Source organism: Theropithecus gelada, chromosome 8 (genome assembly GCF_003255815.1).
Source record: "Theropithecus gelada isolate Dixy chromosome 8, Tgel_1.0, whole genome shotgun sequence".
NCBI lineage: Eukaryota > Metazoa > Chordata > Mammalia > Primates > Cercopithecidae > Theropithecus > Theropithecus gelada.
Genome location: NC_037676.1, coordinates 135,555,562 through 135,579,375, shown reverse-complemented (window position 1 = coordinate 135,579,375; position 23,814 = coordinate 135,555,562). Strand labels below are relative to the sequence as shown.

Genomic DNA, 23,814 nt, shown 5'->3' with positions numbered 1-23,814 from the left:
TGAGATGGAGTTTCACTCTTTTTGCCCAGGCTAGAGTGCAATGGTGTGATCTAGGCTCACTGCAACCTCTGCCTCCTGGGTTCAAGGAATCCTCCTGCCTCATTCTCCCAAGTAGCTGGGATTACAGACATGTGCCACCATGCCTGGCTAATTTTGTATTTTTAGTAAAGATAGGATTTCTCCATGTTGGTCAAGCTGGTCTCGAGCTCCCGACCTCAGGTGATCCGCCCGCCTCGGCCTCCCAAAGTGCTGAGATTACAGGTATGAGCCACCGCACCCAGCCTGAAACTCAGAATTTTTAGGTTGAGGGAAATGCTTAGAGGTCTCCACTGCCTGTTTCTACTCACAAGAGATTGAAATTTGATCCAGGTCCAGATGACAGCAGCCATAGAAAAAATGTAAGGAGGACCATGATGTGGTCAGGTTTGAGTTTTAAAAGTATAGCACACGGGTGGAGCCAGGGAGACCAATTAATAGTCAGATATCAAATTTCTGTATCTCTCAAGCTTGTCATCAGCTTAGACCTTCAGATTTTTATCTGTCAAGGCTGTTGTCAGAAAGGAATCCAGTTAATGTGTCTGCTTTTCTGCTGGACTTCTATTTTGCGATGAAAAGGAAAGTCTGGGCTGGGCGCAGTGGCTCATGCCTGTAATCCCAGCACTTTGGGAGGCCGAGGCAGGTGGATCATGAGGTCAGGAGGTTGAGACCATCCTGGCTAACATGGTGAAACCCCGTCTGTATTAAAAATACAAAAAAAAAAAAAAAAAAAAAAAAAAAAAAGCTAGGTGTGGTGGTGGGCGCCTGTAGTTCCAGCTACTCAGGAGACTGAGTCAGGAGAATGGCGTGAACACGGGAGGCGGAGCTTGCAGTGAGCCGAGATCGCACCACTGCACTCCAGCCTGGGCGACAGAGCGAGACTCAGTCTCAAAAAGCCAAAAAAAAAAAAAAAGGAAAGGAAAGCCTGCCTTTGTGAGGAATTAGGGAGACCCCACAAAGGAGGGAGCATAGTTAACAGATTCAGGGCGTAGAAAGGCCCATACGTCCCAACATTATTTCTCTTACAGAGGACACAGATGAAATTGACAATCTTTTTTATCTTTCCACAGACCATCACCAGCCTCCTACAAGAGTTTGATGTCCAGGCAAGTAGAGGATATGGCTTTCCTTCCCCTTCCTCATCCCATCTTCTCTTTTGCCTCTTTCTTTCCATTGGTTTAAGTAGATCATTCCGCAAACGTTGCGGGCAAGGGGAGAGAAGGCCGTGGTCTCAGCTAGGTCCTCACCCTTAGCTGCTGCTCCCAGACAGAAGCTGGCTTGAGTGCTGGCCAGAGAAGCAGAGACCAGTCACTTCCCACAGAAGCAGAAGACCCCTCCTGTTTCAGCCCCAAAGAATTGGCCAGAACGGTGGGACGTGTGTGGGGAAAATGGTGTAACGCCGGGCTGGCTTGGGACCCTGTGAGGGGAGGGAACAGAAGCAAAAGCTCGATGTTCTTGGCTCTGCTTGGGAAACTGAAACCAGCCTTCTCTGTGGTTTACTGGCCCAGAACTGAAGCATCTCCATCCCCACTCAGGATTGCAGGGCGTGCCAGGGGGTGCAGCTCAGCTGTGTCCAAGAACAGACTCTCAGGAGAACAGACTAGGCTCTCTCAGCTGAGGGCTGGGTCAGAACTTGAGGAACTCTAAGTCCTAGACTCGTTAGCCCCAAGCTCGGGTGGGTCCGGTGCTGTGCTGGGCTCTAGAGGGCGGGGCAGAAAGCCTGAGCATATGGCGAGCTCGTGGTCTCCCTGAAGAAAGACAGGCGCGTTCCTGGACCAGCCAAAGGCGGCTGAGATGTGCTCACCTGAACATCTACCTGTGTGTTGCACACGTGTCCCCAGTTTGGGACCCATTCTGTGCTCTGCATCTCACTCCTCTGTTCTACCTCCGTACCTCAAAACAACTCCACTTTTCCTCTTGAATCTCTTATTTCATGAATGCGCCCCCATCCATCCCGAGCTGAGGAATCTTGCACTGTCTTTGGAAGGAAGGGAAAGGAGGGGAGGGGGCTGGAAGCGTTGGCTAGTAGATCATCCAGGCTTTCGATACTGCCCCCAAGGTGTGTATTTTCTCCTCATCCTGGTTGTGTCAGGCTGTTCCTGGAGATCCACCCTGACCTCAGTGTTGAAGAAGAAGAAAGGGCCAGGTACAGTGGCTCACACCTGTAATCCCAGCACTTTGGGAGGCCAAAGCAGGCAGATCACCTGAGGTCAGGAGCTCGAGGCCAGCCTGGCCAACATGGAGAAACCCTGTCTCTACTAAAAATACAAAAATTAACCAGGCGTGGTGGTAAGTGCCTATAATCCCAGCTACTTGGGAGGCTGAGGCAGGAGAATCCCTTGAACCTGGGAGGCGGAGGTTGCAGTGAGCCGAGATTGCGCCACTGCACTCCAGCCTGGGGAACAAGAGTGAAACTCCATCTCAAAAAAAAAAAAAAAAATAGAAGAAGAAGAAGAAGAGAGACAGCATTGGGAGCTGACTTGCCTGAGGTCACTCAGCAGTGATTGGGGAAGTGGTGCCAGACTCTGGGCCTCGCCTCTTCCAGCCCTGAGAGCTTCCCTTGCTGCTTGTGTAGGTTTTAGTGATGTTGGTGAGGGCTTCCTACCCGCCAGGCACTGTGCTGAGAGCTTCCCAGCTAATATCTCATGTAATGCCTCAACATCTCATGGTAACATGAGAGGCACCATTAGCCTTATTTTTCAGATGGGTAGACTGAGGCCAGAGTGGAGGGACCGGGAGCCACACTCAGGTCTGCCTGACCAGGAAGGAAGCCCATGTTCTTCCTGCGCCACTCGTGTGCTGAGGTCCAGGCTTCTCCCACGCCCTGGCCGGAGCTCCATCCCGTTCCTCTCTGTGTTGCAGGACGCTGCGCATGCGAAGGTGTTCCAGGAGGGTGGGAGGTGAATGCACTGTCTTGAGGTTTATCAAGTCCAAGCCTTCATTTTACAGCTAGGGAACCTGAGGGGCAGAGAAAAGGAGAAGTCACTCCTTCAGGGTGGCATGGTGGGGCAGCTAAGAGTTATGGCAGCAGATCCTCTTTTTCACCCTCTTGAGAATGGGGAAAAATGAGCCCAGGGCAGTCAGAGCTGCAACAGATGCAGTGGCTGCAGCACCAGCACCATGGCCTTGGTTGTTTGGTTCTCTGAGCTGAGAACTGCTGGAAGTTAGTCCCAGGGGACATCTGCTCATTCAGGGATGGGCCGGGCCACATCAGCCTCCCTCAGCCTGATCGAAGCTGCCCTTGCCAACCTTCCCCGTGGCTGAAATGTCAGCTCCTTGTGTTCCCCAGGGGAGCGGCTTGCTGGCACTGAGGTTGTATCTTCCTGCAGTGGGGATGTGATTGTCCATCCTCCTCAGGTGAAAGCCCCATTCCAGAGCCAGGAAGAGTGAACCGCAAGCCCCATGGATGCCCTTTCCTGGTGATTGACCTAGCACAAGTTGCTTCACCTCCATTTCCCTATCTGTGAAATGGAGACAGCGCTTCAGCCTTGTTAAGTGGCATTGGAGAGAGGACACTAACAAGGGCCAGTGTTGTGGTGCTTCCCGCATCAGTGCTGGGCCAAGCATCACATACCCTATCCACTAACTATCGTGGGGTGTTTTCCCTAATTATTTTTGTTGTTATGGAAAACTACACATAACGTCCAATTTACCGTCTTAACTACTTTTAAAAGTTCAGTAATATTAAGTATGTTCATATTACTGTGCAACTGTCACTATCATCCATCTTCAGAACTTTATGTATTTTTATTTTTGTTTACACAGAGTCTTGCTCTGTCATCCAGACTAGAGTGTAGTGGTGCGATCTTGGCTCACTGCAACCTTTGCCTCCTGGGTTCAAGCAATTCTCATGCCTCAGTCTTCTGAGTGGCTGGGATTACAGGTGGCCGCCACCACACTGGGCTAATTTTTGTATTTTTAGTAGAGATGGGTTTTTCCATGTTGGCCAGTCTGGTCTCGAACTCCGGACTTCAAGTGATCTGCCTGCCTCAGCCTCCCAAAGTGCTGGAATTACAGGCTTGAGCCACCACACCCCCAGAACTTTAAAACTTGCAGAGCTGAAACTCTGTCCCATTAAACAACTCCTCATTCTAGCTTCAGGCAGTCACCCTTCAATCTTCTGTCTCTGTGATTTTGATTACTCTAAGTACCTCATATAAGTGCAATCATATACTATATTATTATTATAAAACTGTATTCATTTGCATTGATTTGTTCTTTGCCAGTGTCTAGCTGATATAGGTTAGCATCATGTCCTCACGGTTCATCCCTGTTGTAGCAGGTGTGAGCATTTCCTTCCTTTCTAAGGCTGAATCATATTCTATTGTATGTATGACCCACATTTTGCTTATCCATTTGTCCGTTGGTGGACACTTTGGGCACTTTGGGCTATTGTGAGTAATATAGCCTGCTCTGAACATGCACGTACAGATATCTCTTTGAGATCCTGCTTTCAGTTTTGGGGGGTATATACCCATAAGTGGAATTGCTGGAGGTTTTAGTCCATTCTCAAGCTGATATAAGGACATGTCAGAAACTGGGTAATTTATAGAGAAAAAGAGGTTTCACATGACTGGGGAGGCCTCGCATTCATGGTGGAAGGTGAAGGAGGAGCAAAGGCGCGTCTTACATGGCGGCAGGCAAGAGCATTTGTGCAGGGGAACTGCTCTTTATAAAACCATGAGATCTCTTGAGACTCGTTCACTATCATGAGAACAGCACAGGCAAAACCTGCCCCCATGATTCAATTACCTCCCATTGGTTCCCTCCCACGACATGTGGGGATTATGGGAGCTACGATTCAGGATAAGATTTGGGTGGGGACACAGCCAAACCCTATCACTGGATCATATGGTTATTTTGGATTTTAAAATCTTGGTTGTCAATTCTGAGAAACCTAGAAAGCATAGTTTATCTGTTCCCTGTGAAGATAATTCCTCACATTTGTGTTTCTCTGGAAAGTCTGCAAAAACACTTTTGCATTCTCCCATCTCAGGACACAGGCAACTGAGAGAACAGAGAATAGGAGCTCTTGCCCCTACTCTCAGGGAAGGTCAACCTATGTGGCTCAGGCTGGGATCGGTTAAGGAGCTGCCCCTTAGGACATCATTAAAGTGGGGACCACACAGAGAAGCCTTTGGAAGGACAGAGCAGAGGTCAGGATGAGGTCTCCCAGCATCCTGCACCAGCCTGGGCTGAGCCCTCTGAGTTAATCCCCCGAGCTGTCCTATGAGGTTGGGGCGTTTTTCCCTGTTGTGCCTTCCTTTGTTTCTTTAACAAATGCCCACTTTGTGCCTGGCCTTAGTTTAGGTGCTGGGGATGCAGTGATGAGCATGACAGGCAGTGACCCGTGTTTTCAGGAACCTACATTCTGGAATAATAGCTCAGTACAGCTGAGCACAGAATGCGTGCCTGGCAGCATGCCAAATGTGCCCCATGGGTGCTTACAGCGATCCTGTTCCCATCCTATGGAGAGAGAGGACCTGAAGCACAGAGAGGTTAGGGAACTTGCCTGAGATCGCAGAGCTGGAAAGGGGACTTCAAGCTATGTGCTTCCAGGGCGCATATTTGAAACCAATCCGGATTCCTTAGAAGAAAGAGGCAAACAAACATACAAACAAGCATATGTGAGAATTCCAGCTTCTGTAGGTGCTTTAAAGAGAATAGTGAAGGGTGATACGGAGCCAGGTGATGGGAGAGGGCATGGCTGGGGTGCTGTCTTAGGTTGAGGCTTTTTTAAGTCATGACATTGCTCTGAACCTAAAAGATAGATGGAGCCAGTCACGTGACAAAGAGAAGACTGGGGATAGATCATTCCAGGCGGAGCAAAGGCCTTTCTGATCTGGATTCTGAAATTTCCAAGGGCAAAAATGTGTTATTCCTGTAAGCTGTTAACAGACTCAGTGTTCCCAGTAAGTCACAATATTTGAGCTGAAATCTGAGTGTTGAATGACACTTTTTCAAGATTGTTACCAAAAGAAAATCTTTGTATAAAACCGTATTCATTTAGATTTGGCTTCTTAGATTTGAAGGTGTTAGGGACTCATGAGATTGATGAAAGCATCCCCCAGATTTTCAGCAGTCTCCAAAATCTTGGGTGTCGGGTTGCTGTAGAATTTCCTTCAGAAGATGCGGTGCAGTATGACGACGGAAGCTCTCTGGGGCATGATGGGTTACAGGGCTAGGAACTGAGAAGGACAGAGCTTTGGTCAAGGGGGCCTACAGGGCTTATCAGCCCGGGGACTGGCCAGCATGCTCTGACCTCAGATTCACACAGGAGCTCCAGCAAAGTGACAGGACAGCACCTGCCCGCCATGCACTTCGGTGTCCTCTGATGATGAGCCAGGCCAGCACTGAAGGCCTCCCACGCTCTCTTGCTGAACCTTTGGGGACCTGTACCATCATCCTTTACAGATAAGGAAACTGAGACTTTCCCAGGGGCGGCAGCTGTGAAGTGGGCCACATTGAGCCCAGGGCTGTCTGATGCAGACAGTTCTCTCAACCGTGTTGCTTGAGTACAGCCCTGTTCCTGCAAAGGCTAATCAAGCCATTTTGGACTAGATTCTGGTTCACCTTTGCCACGTCTGCTTGTCAAAAGATCTAGCCAAGCAGATAATCTAAACAACACTTCATTGGGCTTATGTTTAGCCTACTGAGGAAGATTTGTTGTAGGACTCAAGAGTTGATGTGCCTTAATGGCAAATGGATTTTATCTATTCATTTAGTTGGTGTCTTACCTGCTTGTTAAAATAGGGCTCCCTCCTGGGCAGTTCTTCCCCCGGGCATAGCTTCCCCTTGGCTCAGTCTAAGGAGTCTTGAGTGGCTTTGTTTTGTGTATCTGAAAGCAGTCGATGTTATTCCTTGAAAAAGAATTACTGCTTCCGCACTTTGACTAAGGCAGATTCCTACTTCCTTTCCCAATGTAGTCAATAATTTAGGCTTTTTTTTGGTTTGTTTTTGAAATGAATCAAAACACACACACTGAGCCCAGAACTTGGCACTGAGGAGCTGCTGGTGGAGTCTGTGTTGAGCTGCTGGGTGGCCTGTCTCAGGAGACAGCTCGCCTGCCAGAGCAGATGGCATCAGGCCTTATCTCTCCATCACTGGCATCACCTTTAGGTGGTCTCTGTGTTTTGTCCTGGGTGATGTTCGGGCAAAGTGATTGGTGATTTGCGTATGAGGTTCTGCCAGCGCTGTCAGGCCCCCGCCTGGCTCCCGTTCCTGGGAAGATTCCGGAACCCTCAGAGCACGGGGTGGGCGGGCTGCTGGCCTAGGTGTCGGGGTTGCAGGAAGGACACGGTCTGATCTGGCTCTGCTGAGAGGCCTCCGGCATCAGGTTTTAGGCAATTGTGTTTGCAAATTTGAGGAGTAGGGAGGGTGGGAGTGTTTTGGGTTCCAGCTTCTTTTCTTTGGCTATAATTCTAGAGTCTAAGACTTCTGCTCCAGACGGGGAGCTTTGTGGAAGGCCACCTGAGGGAGAGAAGAGGAGGAAGAATGAATATTTGCGTACTCATTGTCTCAGGGCTTCCCTGCCAAGGTGAGGGGTATTGGCCTCTTTTGCAGATGAGAAACCCATTTGAAGATGTTAGGGAACTTGCCAGAGGGTACTGTTGAGATACTCCTAGATTTAGATCCATCTGCTTCCGAAAAATGCTATAGTCATGGAAGTTGTACTGGTGGGCCTCTCTTGAGCTCTGCTGTATGTCAGAAACCATGCTGGGCTCTTTTCCTGCATCTGCTCATGTGATCCTCATGAAACCGTGTTGAGGGAGGTATCCTTGCCATCCTCGTTTTATATCGAAGATACAAGGCCCAGAAAATCTGAAGGGATTTGCTCAGTGTCACGCCACGATGAGATAGATGGCGAAAGCGGATTCAGTCCGCACGTCTGGAGCCAAAGTGAATTTAACGAGTTTTGGGGAAGGGACAGCAGCGTTGACTTCATCACCCATAAATTGTATCTCGTGGGCCGGGTGACTTTCTGTGGCTTCAAATTGCTTTTTCTGTTGGATTTGCTGCTTCTATTTCCCTCCACCTGGATCTGGAGTTATTCAGACGGTTAGATTTGATTTGGTTTCCATGGGAATCTGTGTTTGTGTGCTCACCAGGGCTTCCTGAGAAGTGAGCTGATGTTACCCGTGGGGCCTCGGTGTGGAGTGGTGGAGGGGCTGGGGCAGTACCAGGGCTGGGCGGGGGCTCCGGAGGTCTGGCTCCCGTTCTGCTGCAAGGCCTCTTGTTCGGCAGAGCTGAGCTGGTCTTGGGGATGTACGATCCCATTCAGGGGGGCTGTTTTCCCTCCTCTTTTTGGAAGCAGACCAGCTCACAGGGAAAATGGAAATGGTGACCTTTTGCTAATTTCTCTCTTTCCACACAGTTGCTTCTTGTTTTCATGCCCCATGACTGAAGGTGGGCAGAACTCAGACAGAAGCCTGGAAATCCTCAACTCGCCATTTCCCAACCTCGCCCTCCCCCAGCCCTACTTCCTAGCAAAGCCATTGGGACTTAGAGCAAACCCTTCGAGTGACAGATGGCAGGAACACTCATCTGGATCAGCGCAAAATGAGGCTTTGGAAAATAAACACAGTGTGCTGCTTCTGCAATTCTGCTGTGGGTTTCCTAGGAGCACCCTCCAATAGAACAGGAGAGGTAGGGCTCATACCAGGGCCTCTGAGGTTTGTCCAGGCTAGGCTCTGCCAGGCTGACCTCACTCATCTCTTGGCGTCCCAGAAAGGGTGCAGTGAGCAGAAGCGAGTGCAGACCCAGCCCTGTCATTTGCTACTCGCGTGTCCTTGGCCACTTGCTTGACCTCCCTGGGGCTTAGTTTCCTAATCTGTGAAACAGTGGGGAGCATTGCTGTCCCTGAGTGCACTGCAGATACTGAATGCACACAGCAGCCAGCTCAGCTCACAGGTCTTTGTCGCCCTCCCCTGCTCCATGGATGACGCGGTCTGCTCCATCTCTTCACCCTAATCCAAACAAAGACGCTCTTCCTAATTCTTGTTTCCTTGGAGAACTGAGGTCTTCAGTGTGGGTTCCAGTTGTATGCTGTATTCCCAGGCTGACACCCTCTGCCCATAGCAGCCTGTTCCCTGACTCCGTGTAACCTTGTTTAATTCTCTTGACCTTATGTCAACATGAAAGAAGCCTGGGGAATGAAGTGAGAAGTGACAGGCCCAGCTTGACCTCTGGAAGGTCTTCCATTGTGTGTGACTTGCAGGGGAGTCATGGCTTTGGAAGCCCAAGGACCTATCTATCTTGAATCTTTACTCTGTTATCTTGTTGGGCACCTATACTTCGGCCCCGGAGACTATCTGTTCAATGGCTGTCATGATACAGCACAGGAGACAAAGCTGGCTTTATTGAACTTGCTTAGTAAGTGGGTGGCTGTCTTTTTATCGTGTTCCTCCTGGCTACACACACTTCCCTCAGTTATCTCGGGTACTTTGTGTGTTCTTTACTCTTTTTTTTTTTTTTTTTTTTTTTTTTAAGACAGGGTCTCCCTTTGTTGTCCAGGCTGGAGTGTAGTAGTGCAATCTCGGCTCACGGCAACTGTGACCTCCCGCACTCAAGTGATCCTCCCACATCAGCCTCCCTAGTAGCTGGGAGTATAGGCATGAGCCACCATGCCTGGCTAATTTTATTTTTTGTAGAAAGGAGGTCTCACTGTGTTGCAGATGCTGGTCTCAAACTCAAAGTTACAGGCGTGAGCCATCACACCTGGCCTGTTTTTGTTACTTAATGGAATGGATCATCGAGATGAATGGCACTGCTGTGGCTGCCCCTCCTCCTCCATGGGCACAGGAGATGAACCAGGAAAATATAGGGGGAGGAGTGTATCATTTTATGAAAAGATGGTGGGGAGGGGGCAGGCCCCTGACATTTTCACTTGAGCCTCTGTTCCCATGATTTGCCTTTCTTGCTGCCGTGGGCCTTGACTTTATGCTGATGAGCCACAGTCAGCTTCCTGGCCTGCTCTTCCAGAGGGCACCCTGACTGGTCAGGCCATGCTTGGACCCCAAGGCTTGTCAGACTGAGGGAGGGGTCGCCCAGCCCACCAACTGACTTAGAGCCTGGGTACGCGGTCGTCCTCTTAGAGCCCAGGACGGTCGGCATCTGGCCAGGGCCTGCTGGGAAGGAGGGGATTACCGGGGGCAGTGGGGAGACAGTCACAGCTGGCCTCCAGAGCCCCTCCGGATCATCCAGAGAGTTGACTTAAGCCAGCGGGGCTGGCCCTGGCAGCTTCACACTAATCACTCTGGAGCGGTTGTCCGTAACAGCTGACGTGGAGGGAAACGCCGCAGTTTGCAAAACACGATCAGGTCCGTCCCATGGTTTTAGTCTTGGGAGTATCTCAATGGAACAGGAGGTCTTGTCATTGACCTCAGCTTACAACTGATGGCAGGGATTGTCAGAGAAGGCTGATAACTTGGCCAAGGGCATGTGGTGGTTATAACATTAGGATATATAACGTTGCTCAAAAAACAGTGCTGTAACAAGGAAATGTTTGCTATTCTCACCAGCCTAAAAAACTAACACCCCGGGCTATGAATGTCACCCAGCCCTGCTGGAGTTAGTCCTTAACAGCTTCCTGCTGTCACCTGAGCATGCGGCTTTGGTCCTCAGATTGGTAGGATGGCCACCAAACCCCCGAGCATCTCATCCATGTCCCAAGTAGAATGCAGGCAGGAGGGTGAAAGGACAAGAATCAAAAGGTCAAGTTTGATCCTTTTTAAAAAACTCCTTGAAGCTGCAGGAATTTCTGCTGGCATCTCATTGGCCAGAACTGAACCTCCTGACCGTCCTTGGTTTCAAGGGAGTTGAGTAAGGAAGGGGACCACTTTCTCAGGCACTTGGCTTCTTAGTACAGCAGTTGGAATTCTATCCTCAAAAAGAAGGGAACAACAGATGTTTGGGATGCCAACCAACAGAGTCTGCCATAGTTTTAAAGCTCCCAAGCCAGGACTGACAGCCAAAGAGATGAAATCTTCAAGGCATAGTGTTAGGTCCTATTTCCCCACTTGACAGCTTACAGGCGGTGTAGACCATAGTGGTAGGTGCCATGTTTGCTACTTGCCAGCATACAGGCAGTGTAGACTGTAAATCTCTAAGTGCACCCTCCGGGCCAGACTCTGTCTGTTGGAGAGCCAGCCTTTCCCTCTGGGAATTGGCGGTCTGGCTGGGGAGGCAGCTGTTACATGTATATTTGTAATTGTGGTTGTGCTGCAAAGAAGAGAACAGGGTTTGCATGGCGTGTGTATGGTGGGTAGCAGGAAGGAGGTGATATCTGATGTCTGTGCTGAGGTGTTTCCAATGCTGGCACACTTCCTCACAAAGACACACATGCCTGCGGTTTGGGGGCAGGTGCCTGTTTTAGGAGGATGGGAGCAGCAGATATTATTTCTCGATTCTGTTTGGTAGTGTAACAGCCTGTGCTGCAGGGATGGCCAGTCCTTGGAGACACTGGGGAGGTACAAGTGTTCTGCAGTCAAATAAGTGTGGGGAATCTGACTTGCTGCATCACCCTTTAGGGAGTCACAGTGCACGTGGCAGAGAAAGGTTTCCTTCCCCTCTTCTGCCCGGCACAGAATGTGAAACAGGATGATAAAGAGAACAGGCTTTGGATGCAGACATCCTAATCCAAGCTTGGTTCAGATCCTGCCCCACTATTCCAGCTGTGTGGCCTTGGATGAAGTCCTTAATCTCTCTCAGCCTCAGCTTTCTCATCTCTGCAGTGGTTGTTGCGTGTATTTAATGAGAAAACACGTGTGAGAAACTCAGAGCGGGCATGGGGTAAGATGCAGTGGCAGTTTATTACTGCCCCCATCCCTGCCATCACCTCTAGATTTGAGAGAGAAGCTTTCTAGACTCTTCCAGAGCAGGTGAGAGGCAAGTGTGTGCAGCCGGGTTTTTGCCTTTTCGTCGTCTTGTCTGAATCAGGCCCTGTGAGCAGGGTCTTCTGTGGCCTGGTCCTGAGCTGTGGAAGAGCTGGGTGTGGGGCTCTGGATGGTGAAGGAGTTGTGTTTGTGTTGCTAGCCTTGTCCCAGCCAGAAGTTGGGGGGTCCCTGATGAGCCCCGAGACAGGCACTTTGCTCTCTCAGGCAAGAGGATGAACAGTGCACCTTGCAGTTCTGATGTGCTGGGTTCCTTGTGCTTTCTCTTTGGGAAAACGTGGAAGACACGGGACGGGTTCCTCTCTCCAGAACACTGAGTGATTTATCCCGGCAGGGACAGAAGGACAGAACATTCCTTTGGGACTGAATAGGACAAAGGCCTGTGTTTGTGAGCATTGTAATTCTCCCATTCAATCTCAGACAGTCTTTCTGACTGGCTTAGAACCGCGTGCGTGCACGTGCGTTTGTTGGTGGGTGTGTTTGTTGGGTGTGTGTGTGTGTGTGTGTGTGTGTGTGTATGTGTGTGACTTAGGGGATGGGACTTGGGTACAGGTACAACACTTGCTTTTTTTCTCCTCCTTCTGTGTGTGCCGGGGGTCCAGGAACTGAGCGGAGGACCGATGGGGGCCAGCAGACCCTGGCACAAAGGAGCAAGGGCCCAGTGGAGAGAGTTCAAATCCCGACTCTACCACCACAAGCCTATGACCTTGGGAGAGTCCCCTCAACTTCTTTACCTGTAAAATGGGATTGATAGGCCTCCCGGTGGCATGGAGGTCTGATACCCTGCCTTAGTCTTCGTAGGCGCTTAGCAAATGTTCTCCCTCACCTCTGCTCACCTATGCCTGGGAGGCAGCCCTGCCCCTGCGTGACTTCCACCACTTCACTTCCACTTTCTCAGACGGGGTCTTTGTCCTTCCCACCAAGGCAAGCAATGTCGAAAGCCTCTTTTTTGAGTCCTGCTCAGGCTGAGGTTTGGGGCAGTGTTGAGGCAGCAGCCAGGGTCCTGACACTCCTCATGAGCTGGAGTGAAGCATTGGTGCCCTGTTAGGCTCTCACCAACCCTGGGGGTCTTATCAGGAGGGAGCTGAGCATCTCATGGCCAATCCAGGAGCAGAGTGGGGAAGAGCCCAACATGGATCAATGCCCTTAGGAGATAAAGTTCCTTCCTAGTGATTCACTATTATCTGCCAGGATCAGATCTCTTATCTATCAGATACTGGGTGCCCACTGAGAGCAGGCAGCTGTGCAGAGGTCTGTGGACAGAGCAGCAAATGAGACCCAGGTAGCCTTTCCTTCTTGGACTTGGAAGGATAGATCCTCCAATTTAGTTCTGGTTCCATGGCTGTAGATTTTAAGACCTTCAAAGAGATGAGTCAGAAATCTGCTACGCACCTGCAACCCCGGGGCTGCCAGGGACATTTTTGATGCCAGCTGGGGTGGCGTGTCCCATACCTGCCACCACATTAGCACCCTCTGCTGCCCGTACTGGGAGTCCCCTTCCAGCCTAGTGCTGTGCTCTGGGCTCTGTGCAGGTGACTCCTCTCCTGCTATGGAGCCTGTGGTGCAGGCGGCTCTCCCAGCTCAGGGGTGAGGACCTGGAGGCTCAGAGGTTGGGGAGTGGTAGGACTTGGATTTGAACTCTGGGTGGTGGGAACACCGCCTGCCCTGGCCTGTCTTTTAGAGGGAGCCATGTGGGCCAGCTGGGGAGACAATGAAGAATGTGCCCCCACAAACAAATAGACCTTTGTTCCCATAGTGGCTTCAGGGCCAGGCTGGGCCCAGCAGATGATCTCTGGCCCCCACTGGAAGCTGGGCCACTGCTCCCTCATCTATGGATTTTTCCAGTGCCTGTTATGTGCAGGAAAGAAGCGTTGGGCCCTGAGGGGCAGAGAGTGGGGAAGGGAGATGGGGCTGAGCTCTTTGTGCCAGGGGACTTACGGTGTTGGGGGCTAATGCAGGTGCCAGGATGACCCCGTGCTGGGCGGGCCCAGGTGCTCCCAGGGGGCTGGGCCTAGCTCCGTACAGTACATTCTTTATACGTCACCACCCTCCCCTGGTAACCACTGCCGCATCTCTGGCCATTCAGGAACAAGGAACTTCTAGGTAACCTTGAGGAGGGCGGAAACCCAGGGCAGGTGGGTGGAAGTGGCCATTGAGAAAGAGTCAGGACCACCCTCTGCAGGAGTTTAGATGAACATGGCAGGTGAGAGATTGGTCCGTGAGTGAGCTAGAGTGCTTGTCTCCTTTCTGCAGAAGCACGATGGTGGCCTGGGGCTGGCTGGCTTTGGGGTTCTCCAAGTGAGTGTCGGGAACCCCTGCACTCCTCCACTGGGGAGGGGGAGGTGGTGATTTCTTGTTGGAAACTCAGTACGGAGCTTCCATACCCTCCAGGGGAGCCTGGGAATTGGATGCCGTTTTTCTTTATTTTTGAACCTGTTCCTCAGGTTGAGAATCGCTGATCTTACGGGATTCAGGAGGCTTTCCTGGTCCCATTCCCAGCAACACCCTAGTGGGTTAAATCCTCTTTCTCCACTTTTCTCAGAGGACCCAGAGGACCTGCAGCCCCCTGGGACCGTCTCCACTGCCCCTACTAGCTTATGAGTTGTCACCCACTCATCCCTGCAGGGACATAGGGGACCTGGCATACAATAGGTGCCTAATGAATGTTTCTCAGATGAAATCAAACTGCCTTAAGTATCAGGGGTGAAGAAGTAGCAGAGGTGGAATCTGATCACCCGCTGGTGTGGATGGCGTGTGGGTGGCTGCCATCCGCGAGTCACAGCCGGTCACTCGCGGATGGAGCAGCCGGCATTCTCTGGACTTCCAGCACCCCTAGGAGGGAGGAAGGGCCAGGCTGTTCCTGTTTTAAAGATTCAAGCTGGGGCGGAGGTGACTTGCCCCCACAGGGCACCTGAGTGGTGATCTGTCCCATCGCCTCTTCTCAAGCGTGAGTTTGTGAACATTGACTCTCCTCTGCCGCCACACGGCAGTGACCTGTATAGGTCACATTTCCGCCAGCTTCTGGAAGCAGGTTCAGCAGCATCTGGAGTGTTCTGTGTTCCACTTCACTGCCTCATTTACTCTTTGGAAAATCAATGCAGCGTGCTGGGCTGAGTGGCCTCGTGAGGCCTGAGTGTGCGCCACTCGCGGGCGGGCCAAGTGCTGAGAAGCCTGAGGCCCCGCGGAGGTTGATTGTCTGGGGGACCCGCCTCTGTGCTGCCTGGCCATGTGACTCTGGGACACTGACTTTACTTCCTCAGCCAGCTGGGTCACTTGGCCCTGGCAGGGCTCCTGTGAGGGTGAGGACATGGAGGGACATGGCTCAGCACTGCCTTGGCACTTGGATGGTCTCAGCAGCCTGATGGCCTTGCCTCCCTGCTTCCCAACGGCCCTGTGGGAGCAGAGCCCAGAGCGGGGCACTTCAAAGGGGAGGTCACTGCTCGCAGACGTGGAAATCACTCAAGGGAGACGAGTGACCGGGGTCCTCGGAACCTTTTGGGTGACCTTGAGGAGGGCGGAAGCCCAGGGTAGGCATGGGGTGAAGGGCGAGTGGAAGTGACAATTGAGAAAGACTCACGACCACCCTCTGCAGGAGTTCAGATGAACATGGCAGGTGAAAGGTTGGTCCATGAGTGAACCGGGGTGCTTGGAACCAAGGCAGGGTGCCTTTTTATTTGGTTTTCCAGAGGAAGAAAGATGAGCAGGTCTTCAACTGTTAGGAAGGTTTGGTGCAGAGAGGCACGGGGATGACTGGGAGTAAGCTGGCTGGGGGTCGCTGGCCGAGCTGGAGAGTTGGCCTTGACCAGAAGAACCACCTGGCCCAATGAGAAGGAAGGGCAGGAGGGAGAATGGGCGTGGTATCATTCAGAATCTTTTGGTCAACTCAACATGGCTTACATGGGATTGGAAGTTGGTGGCCCATGTAACTGAAAATCCCAGGTGGTGGATGCCATCCCCAAACCTTCTTTCACTCTTTTCTGTCCCTGGGCTGGCCATACTTTCAGGCAGGCCCTTGCCTCATCGTGACAATGTGGCTGCTGCAGATCCAGCCCTCTCAGCCTTACTCCATCAAGTCCAGTCCAGTTCCCCAATTACTGGAAATAAGTGCAGTTGGCTTTAGTTGGCCTGAGCCAACCTATGTGTTCTTACCTAATCCAGTCCTTGCATCTGGAAGGTGGAGTGCATGAACTGGCCTTGACTTGTGAAACGTGGGGAGGGGGGTCAATGTCAACAGAACTCTTAGGACTGAGGGTGAGTGTTGGGTGGGCTCCTGAAGGAAATTGGGGGCTGTTCTTGGAAGTGGGGAGTGAATTCTGGGTAACTCCAAGCCACCAGATGTTAGTCACAGGTACAGTAACCTGTGGGGTCAGTGGGGCCTGGGGGCAAGGAAGCACAGGCTTGGTGGCCTGTTTTCCGGATGGAGCAAACAGTCCGATGCAGAGATGGTCACGGGCAAGCCCTGTCCCTGGCATTTTGTGCATTTAACAGCACAGTCTGAGCCAGGCCTCTGTCCCCTGCTTCCTGGGAGTCCCCTCCTAGCCCTGTGGGAGTGGCTTCTGGCCAGAGAGAGCTGCTGCCCGAAGCCAGGGATCTTATGGCCAGATGAGAAGTGAGCTTCCTCAAAACACAGTTGGAAACAGGCTGGGTGTCTTCAGCCACACGGATGCCACGAACCCCGCATGACCAGCCCACTGTCTGCTGTGTCTCCTCAGGAGCAGGACATCGAGACTTTACATGGCTCCGTTCACGTCACGCTGTGTGGGACTCCCAAGGGAAACCGGCCTGTCATCCTCACCTACCATGACATCGGCATGAACCGTAAGTTCTGAGGAGCTCTGGTTCCCTGTCAGCCGGTTCCCAAGAGAGTGGCGGAAAAAGGCAGCCGAGAAGGGCTGGTGGCCGGGAGCCGGTGGTTTCTTTTTGCCTGGGACTTCCTGGAGCTGTTCTGGGAAGAACTCTTGCCACAGCCTGGAAAAGCCAGAAATGCGCTGCATGTGGGCACGGAGTTGTCTGTGTGCCCAGAGGCGCTGGGAACACAGGGAGTTCTTTGCTATCTGTGACAGTGACTTCTATATTAATGCACACATATGGTTTTTAGTCTTTTCACAGAACTGGGCAACCATCAGCACAGTTTTGGAACATTTTCATCCTTCCAAAAAATCCTGTACTTTTATCTGTCACCCCACCCCCAGATGACTGACCCTTCATTGACTTTCCTTTTCCGTGAATTTGCCTGTTCTGAAATTTTGTATACATCAAATCAAATAACGTGTAATTTTTTTGTAACTGGCTTCTTTCATAATGCTTTCAAGGTTTATCCAGGCCATGCATTAGTATTTGTACTGCCTTTATTCCTTTATTGAATAATAATATTCCATTGTATGAATTTACCACACTTTATTCTTTTTTTCTTTTCTTTTTTTTTTTTTGAGACAGAGTCTCGTGCTGTTGCCCAGGCTGGAGTGCAGTGGTGCGGATCTTGGCTCACTGTAATCCACCTCCTGGGTTCAAGCGATTCTTGTTACTCAGCCTCTCGAGTAGCTGGGATTACAGGCACCCACCACCACACCTGGCTAATTTTTGTTTTTTTAGTAGAGGCGGGATTTCACCATATTGGCCAGGCTGGCCTCGAACTCCTGACCTCAGGTGATCCACCCACCTCCGCCTCCCAAAGTGCTGGGATTACAGGCATGAGTCACTGGGCCCGGCCATCTGTTCTTTAGTTGATGGGCATTTGGGGCATTTTCACTTTTTGGCTGTGTGAGTGACACCGCCATGAACGTTTAGACTGTGAATTCCAAGATTACCGCAGGGTTTTCAGAGGTGGGTTCCCCATTTTTCATAGACGCAAATGGAATGGAATCTACTAAATGCTGAAATTTCATGGAGTAGAGGTGAATTCTTCCGTGAGGAATCAGAAGACACATAGGTTTCACTGGTCCCGTAATTTTTGTGAACTTGAGTTGCATTGCAAGCTTCCTTGATTTTTGATGATGGACTGCCTGATTTTCATTTGTTTCTATAAAGCTTATCAATACCTTGAGGCTGGGGATGATTTCACGGAAATCCACTGAAAACCACTTTTTACTTCATTCTCACCTTCTTTTATCTCACTTCTTCCCCTGTCTGTTTCCCTTACATCCATTTTGTACCAGGTCCGTGCTGGGTATTTTGAGTTACACTGTCTTATTTGATTGACTCTGACAAGGAACTGGAATTGCACATGGCAGCCTCTCCCCATGTAGAGAGGCTCATTGTTGGTTTATCATAGGCTTACCACTGTAACAAAAGATGCCAAGCCCTCTGTGGCTTAACACAATATGTGTTTTATTTCTCGCTCACGTAACAGTTTAGTGGGTGTTGAGTGGGACATATTCTATTTGGCAATTCAAGGACCCAGGCTCCTTCTAGCTTGGGGGTTTGCCATCCCCTGGGGCTGTAGAGCCTTCTGCTGGAAACTGTGCTTCTGGCAGGTAGATGGGAGAAGAGAGAAGCTTAGAGGATCTTAGAGGATCTCGGTGGCAGGTATGGTGAGGAAATGGTGACAGTCACAGGCTATTGGCCAGAAACAGATCACATGGCTGCTTCTCATTGCAAGGGAGCCTGGGAAGTACTGTCTAGCTGAGTGCCCAGGAGGAAAAGGGACAGGAGGTAGGGTGAGCAGCCCGACTCTCTTAGGCTTCAGCAGTGAGGAGACTCATCCGGGCCACATGAAAGGAGGAGGCACATCTCACCTCCCATGCTCCTCCTTGTTTGAAAATTATGTGTGTCCTGGGCCAGTACCCCAGATAGGAGGGTATAGTGGGCCCAGATGGAAAGAGAGGATCAGGGGGGCAAACCCATCTCACGCCAGGGCCATCCTGACCCTGACGGACTGGAGGAGCTGCAGGAGCCATCCTGGGAGCCCCTTCCAGCACCAACTGCAAGATTCATCTGCCAGCTCCCACTCCTTTGCCCCATGACTTACTCTTGCTTTCTATCACCAGAAGAAAGTGGGCATGGGGACAAAACCAGAAAACAAAAAACGCGAACATCTGTGTTCTTCCAAGTTCACTTCCTTCTTCTGAATAGGAGTGAAACAAAATGAATGAGCTTTGCCACCGAGACACCTAATTTTTTTTCTCCTCTTAGTTCTTTCTCGTCTCTCCCTCTCTGCTATTCTTCAGACAAAACCTGCTACAATCCCCTCTTCAACTACGAGGACATGCAGGAGATCACCCAGCACTTCGCCGTCTGCCACGTGGACGCCCCTGGCCAGCAGGACGGCGCAGCCTCCTTCCCCGCAGGGTGAGAGCCTCTTGCCCTATGAGCTCTACAGCATGGAAACTGGGTGTCGGGGAGGGGTTCGGCTGCTTTGCTCTTTTAAATACTTTTTAGTTGTGGTAAAATATAAAATGTATTGTCTTAACCACTTTTTAAATTGTGGGAAGATACATAACATAAAAGTTAGTACTTTAACCACTTTTAAGTATATAGTTCAGTGGCATTAAGGACATTCAGACATTGTTGTGCAGCCATCACCACCATCTGTCTCTAGGACTTTTTCATCTTCCTAAACTGAAACAGGATACTCATCAGATGCTACCTCCCCATTGCCCCAGCCTTCCTGCATGGCTGGCATTACCATAGGTGTGCTCAGCCTGGACAGGACTGAAGTGGAGGAGGACTTGACATGACCAAATAGTGTGGTGAAAAACCTAGAAGGTTGTGGAGAAAAAGAGAGGGAGAGAAGTAATGTTGATGGATCACTTCCTGTGGGCTAGGCTTCATCGTTCGTGTTTAACATTGGGGTTAATCCTTACAGCTAGCTCTGTGGTTGGTATTGTTAGCTGCATTTTCCAGATGAACATATTGAGGCATGGAGGCATTAACTACCTTGCTCAGGGTTGCACAGCTGAGGCCGGGCACAGTGGTTCACGCCTGTAATCCCAGCACTTTGGGAGGCCGAGGTGGGCGAACCACCTGAGGTCAGGAGTTCGAGACCAGCCTGGCCAACATGGTGAAACCCTGTCTCCACTAAAAATACAAATATTAGCCAGGCGTGTTGGCACGTGGCTATAATCCCCACCACTCGGGAGGCTGACGCCAGAGAATCCCTTGAAGCTGGGAGGCAGAGGTTGCAGTGAGCCAAGATCGCATCACTGCACTCCAGCCTGGGTGACAGAGCAAGACTCTGTCTCCAAAAAAGAAAAAAAGGTTGCACAGCTGAGAACCGGGGAGTTGGCTTTGGTCCTATCTACTGAGACGTGTATCCTCTTTGGAACATCAGGCTGCCTTAGTTGAGAGTCTTTACACTGCCTGGCCCTTGTCAGCCCGTGATCTGTATGGGCATGGCCTTTCAATTTCCCCTTGTGCAATTATGGTCAAGCTTGTTGGATCCCCCAATCAGCATCACGTTGGGGAGGCAGACCTCAGAGATAATCCCTCTTGTCCCCGCACCTGACGCTCTGATTAAACCAGGGCAGGAGCAGGTTCTTGGGTTTAAAGTCTTCCAGAAGGGGCCTTCTTGGCATTTATAAATAGAAATCCTTTTTTATTAGCGTTCAGAATTATCCTTAATAATTAACCTTTATCAGAGAGGAAGGGAAGGTACAGCTAACCATATGGGACCAGGACCAAAAATTAAAAGTGTATTAAAACAGTGGGACATGGTTAATTGTTAACCAGCAGATAAAGCCAGAGGTATGTCAGTAAATCTATCTTTGGTTGGATGAATAGTGTGAAAGACTTGGGGGGAAAGCAGAGACTCTTAGTTCCCCCTGGAGAAGTTTTACAAATATTCTGAGGCCTGAGCCCCACCCCCAGGAATTTTTATTCAGTTGGTCTAGATACTACAGGGTGTTTTCCCCCTAGTTTACTAGGTGGTTTTTGTGTGCATCTCATGGGACCCACTGTCAGAGTGGGGCCTGACTTGTTTCTTCCTCCTGGAGTAGGGCAGAGGAGAGTGTGGGGCTTGGGAGGGGTGAGAGGGAGTCTCCCAGGCCCTTTAAGGGTGAGCCCCCTGTATCCTGAAGCTGAGACAGCAGAGCAGGGTGGGGGATCCCTGGCTGGGCTCCTCCTGGCTCTGGCTTCCACCATCTATACAGGAGGGACCTTGGGAGTAGAATTCTGCTGCTTCCTTGCCTCACACCAGCCCTGGGCAACAGGGAAGAAACAGAGGGTCCTGCAATTAAGTGGCTTCTCCAGTGTCACACCTTAGGAGCTGCTGGCTCCAAACTGAGGCGTGGCCATTTCAGAGGAGCTTCATGTCTTTGCCCCTCTTCTGCCCTGTGGCTTCTAACTCAGTGGTTCTGTTGATGTGGAGCCACACCATATGGGCTCTTTCTGGCTCTTCCCAGGGCATCTGAACACGCTGCTTCCCTGCCCACACGCTTTACTCATCAGGTTCCCATGACCCCTTCAGCGTCACTTCTTCTAAGAAGCCCTTCCTGATCACCTGATCACGGCAGTTCTCTTTCGATAGCCTTTGTTATGAGTCACACCCCCCTGTTTCTGTTGACTTGAGGGCTGGCTCCTGTCCTGGTTTGCCTCTGCTTTGCTCACAGGCCCCTGCCATTGCCTCACCAAGAGCCCGGCATGTGTGAGCATCAGTCACTCCTTTGCGGATGGAACTCATTCATGCCTGATCTAATTCCTTCTCCCTGAGGTTGGAATTGTGAAATGCCTTCTAGTCAGTTTCTGCAACACTCTAGACCCAAAACCAGACAAACCCAGTGAGGACATGTTTCTGGCTAACCATCTACTGTTCTCGTGAGGCCAAGTGGCTCATCTCTCAGCCTCAGTAATATTTATAATCTTGCTGGGGGGAAAATCCTAGCAGCCTTCTAGAGTTATTGTGAGAACTGAATGAGCTAATAATGCCCCAAAATGCGTCCATGAGACCTGGCTCATAGGAAGCAATTGATAGGGTGTGCTGCAAGGGTCTTGGAAGGAGGATGGGAAGGGACTAGACTGGGGGGTCTATGTGCATGGGGCAGTCTGTTGCATGGCCCCACCCTTCAAGCGTGTCCCTGTTTCGATTACCCGTTTCTCTCTGGGCGCTCACTAATGGCCTCTCTGTGTCATCCCCAGGTACATGTACCCCTCCATGGATCAGCTGGCTGAAATGCTTCCTGGAGTCCTTCAACAGTTTGGGTAAGAGCGAGGGATCAGCTCCTCCTCCGTTTGCAGAAAAGCCTGGCTTCTAGCGTCTTCCTGCCCCTTGGCTTTGCTCTGGACTGACCACTAAAATTAAGGTTGCAGTTTAAAGATGAGGCAAGAAATTAGCTTGTCACTCTGTGAACACTGTTCTTCATACAGTCTCTGAGCTCTAGTCTGCCTCCTGTAACTTCAGTTTTCCTCTTGCATGAATGTTATGTTGTGTGATGGCAGCCGCCCCACCCATTTGCTCTTGCCTCCTGTTCTTCCATTCCCTTCTCTTTCCCATGGAATGTTCTGGAATGGAGTTGCTTGAGACCTTAGCTTTTCTCTCCACACCCTCATTTTTCCAGTGTTCATCTCTGTCTTGAGCCCTTCAAATAATGATAACTTCATGGTTCTTGCTCAATTTGTTTTCATTCCAAGTTTTAGAATCCAAAATAAAGCTTAAGAGTGGGAAGAAATGATGCCATAACGGGCTTTCCCGAAATGTCAGACGGTCTCTCAGAGCCTGGGTGGCGGCCAGGAGGGAAGTGAGGATAAGGGGCGCGGCTCTCCAAGGTCGCGGTCTCTGTCCAGTCCTAAAGCACGGTAACCTCAGGGCTGTGCAGGCAGTCACAGCAGCATGCTCCCGCATTGCCTAGCCAGGTGGTCACCCTCAGGAAGTGCTAAGTGGGTCCTTGGGGGCTCCTGTCACTCTCTCCTTGTGTGACATGCATTTGTATTTCTGCTTCCAGGCTGAAAAGCATTATTGGCATGGGAACAGGAGCAGGCGCCTACATCCTAACTCGATTTGCTGTGAGTGCTTTGGCATTTTTTGAAAATCGCATTTTAAATAACATTTTAAGATGAAGGAAGACATTTGGAAAAAGCATTGAAAACCCAAAAGGGAAAAAGAAATGACCCGTATGCTCCACAGTTTTGTGTGTGTGTGTGTGTGTGTGTGTGTGTGACACGTGAGTACTCATATATATACACATATATATGTGTGTGTGTGTGTATATATATGTATATACTCAGCCTTTTCTCTTCCTCCACTCTTGAGTGATACTGGACACATTCTTTTGTCATTGACTTTGTCTGCTTAGCCATCTAGTGAGGACGCTCCGTGCTCACTGAGTACTCTGCTATGACATTGCTTTGTAACAGCTGTACAGGTTTTTGCAGTCAGGGTACTCCTGGTTCGTAACTGATTCTAAACTAGAATCAGACACAGGAAGTTTTCATGACAGTTGTCATTGTTATTTCTCTGGGCTCAGGTCCAAAGCCACTGTTCCTTTGTATCTTCACCAAGCAATTATGTAAGAATGCAGCAATACTCATTTTGTTCATCCATAGGTATTTTGACTGCCTATGATTTGCTGGGCTTTGCTAGAGGTTAGGAATACTGACATGATTCTACAACATCCATCTTAAAAAAAAAAAAAAAAAGAAAGAAATGCTGACATGAATACAAAATGGTCTGGCCATATAGACTCTCAGCAAATTAAACAATGTCTCAACTGAACCCCAGGTGTACATATCTATATCTATATGTATCTGCGTCACATAATGACATTTCGGTCAATGACAGACTGCATATTTGACAGTGGGTCCATAGGATTATAATGATTCATTTTTACTCTACCATTTTTATGTTTAGATTTGCTTAGATACATCAATATTTAGCATCATGATGCAATTCCCTGCAGTATTCGGTAGCGTCACATGCTATACAGGTTTGTACAGCAAACCTAGGAGCAATGGGCTG

At 50.3% G+C, this 23,814-nt stretch overlaps 1 protein-coding gene across 4 annotated transcripts in view; it reads left to right on the top strand.

Moving 5' to 3' along the window:
• The window catches only part of NDRG1 (N-myc downstream regulated 1), a 60,368-nt gene that overhangs the window by 16,086 nt on the left and 20,468 nt on the right, over positions 1-23,814 (top strand). For 2 of the 4 annotated variants that reach the window (XM_025395280.1, XM_025395281.1), the window contains exons 3-7: positions 1,107-1,142; positions 16,640-16,745; positions 19,094-19,214; positions 21,999-22,061; positions 22,802-22,862. In XM_025395280.1, coding sequence (XP_025251065.1) covers positions 1,107-1,142; positions 16,640-16,745; positions 19,094-19,214; positions 21,999-22,061; positions 22,802-22,862 — 387 coding nt within the window. The remainder of the gene's footprint in view (positions 1-1,106; positions 1,143-16,639; positions 16,746-19,093; positions 19,215-21,998; positions 22,062-22,801; positions 22,863-23,814) is intronic. The other 2 variants (XM_025395282.1, XM_025395283.1) reach the window with 2 other exon arrangements.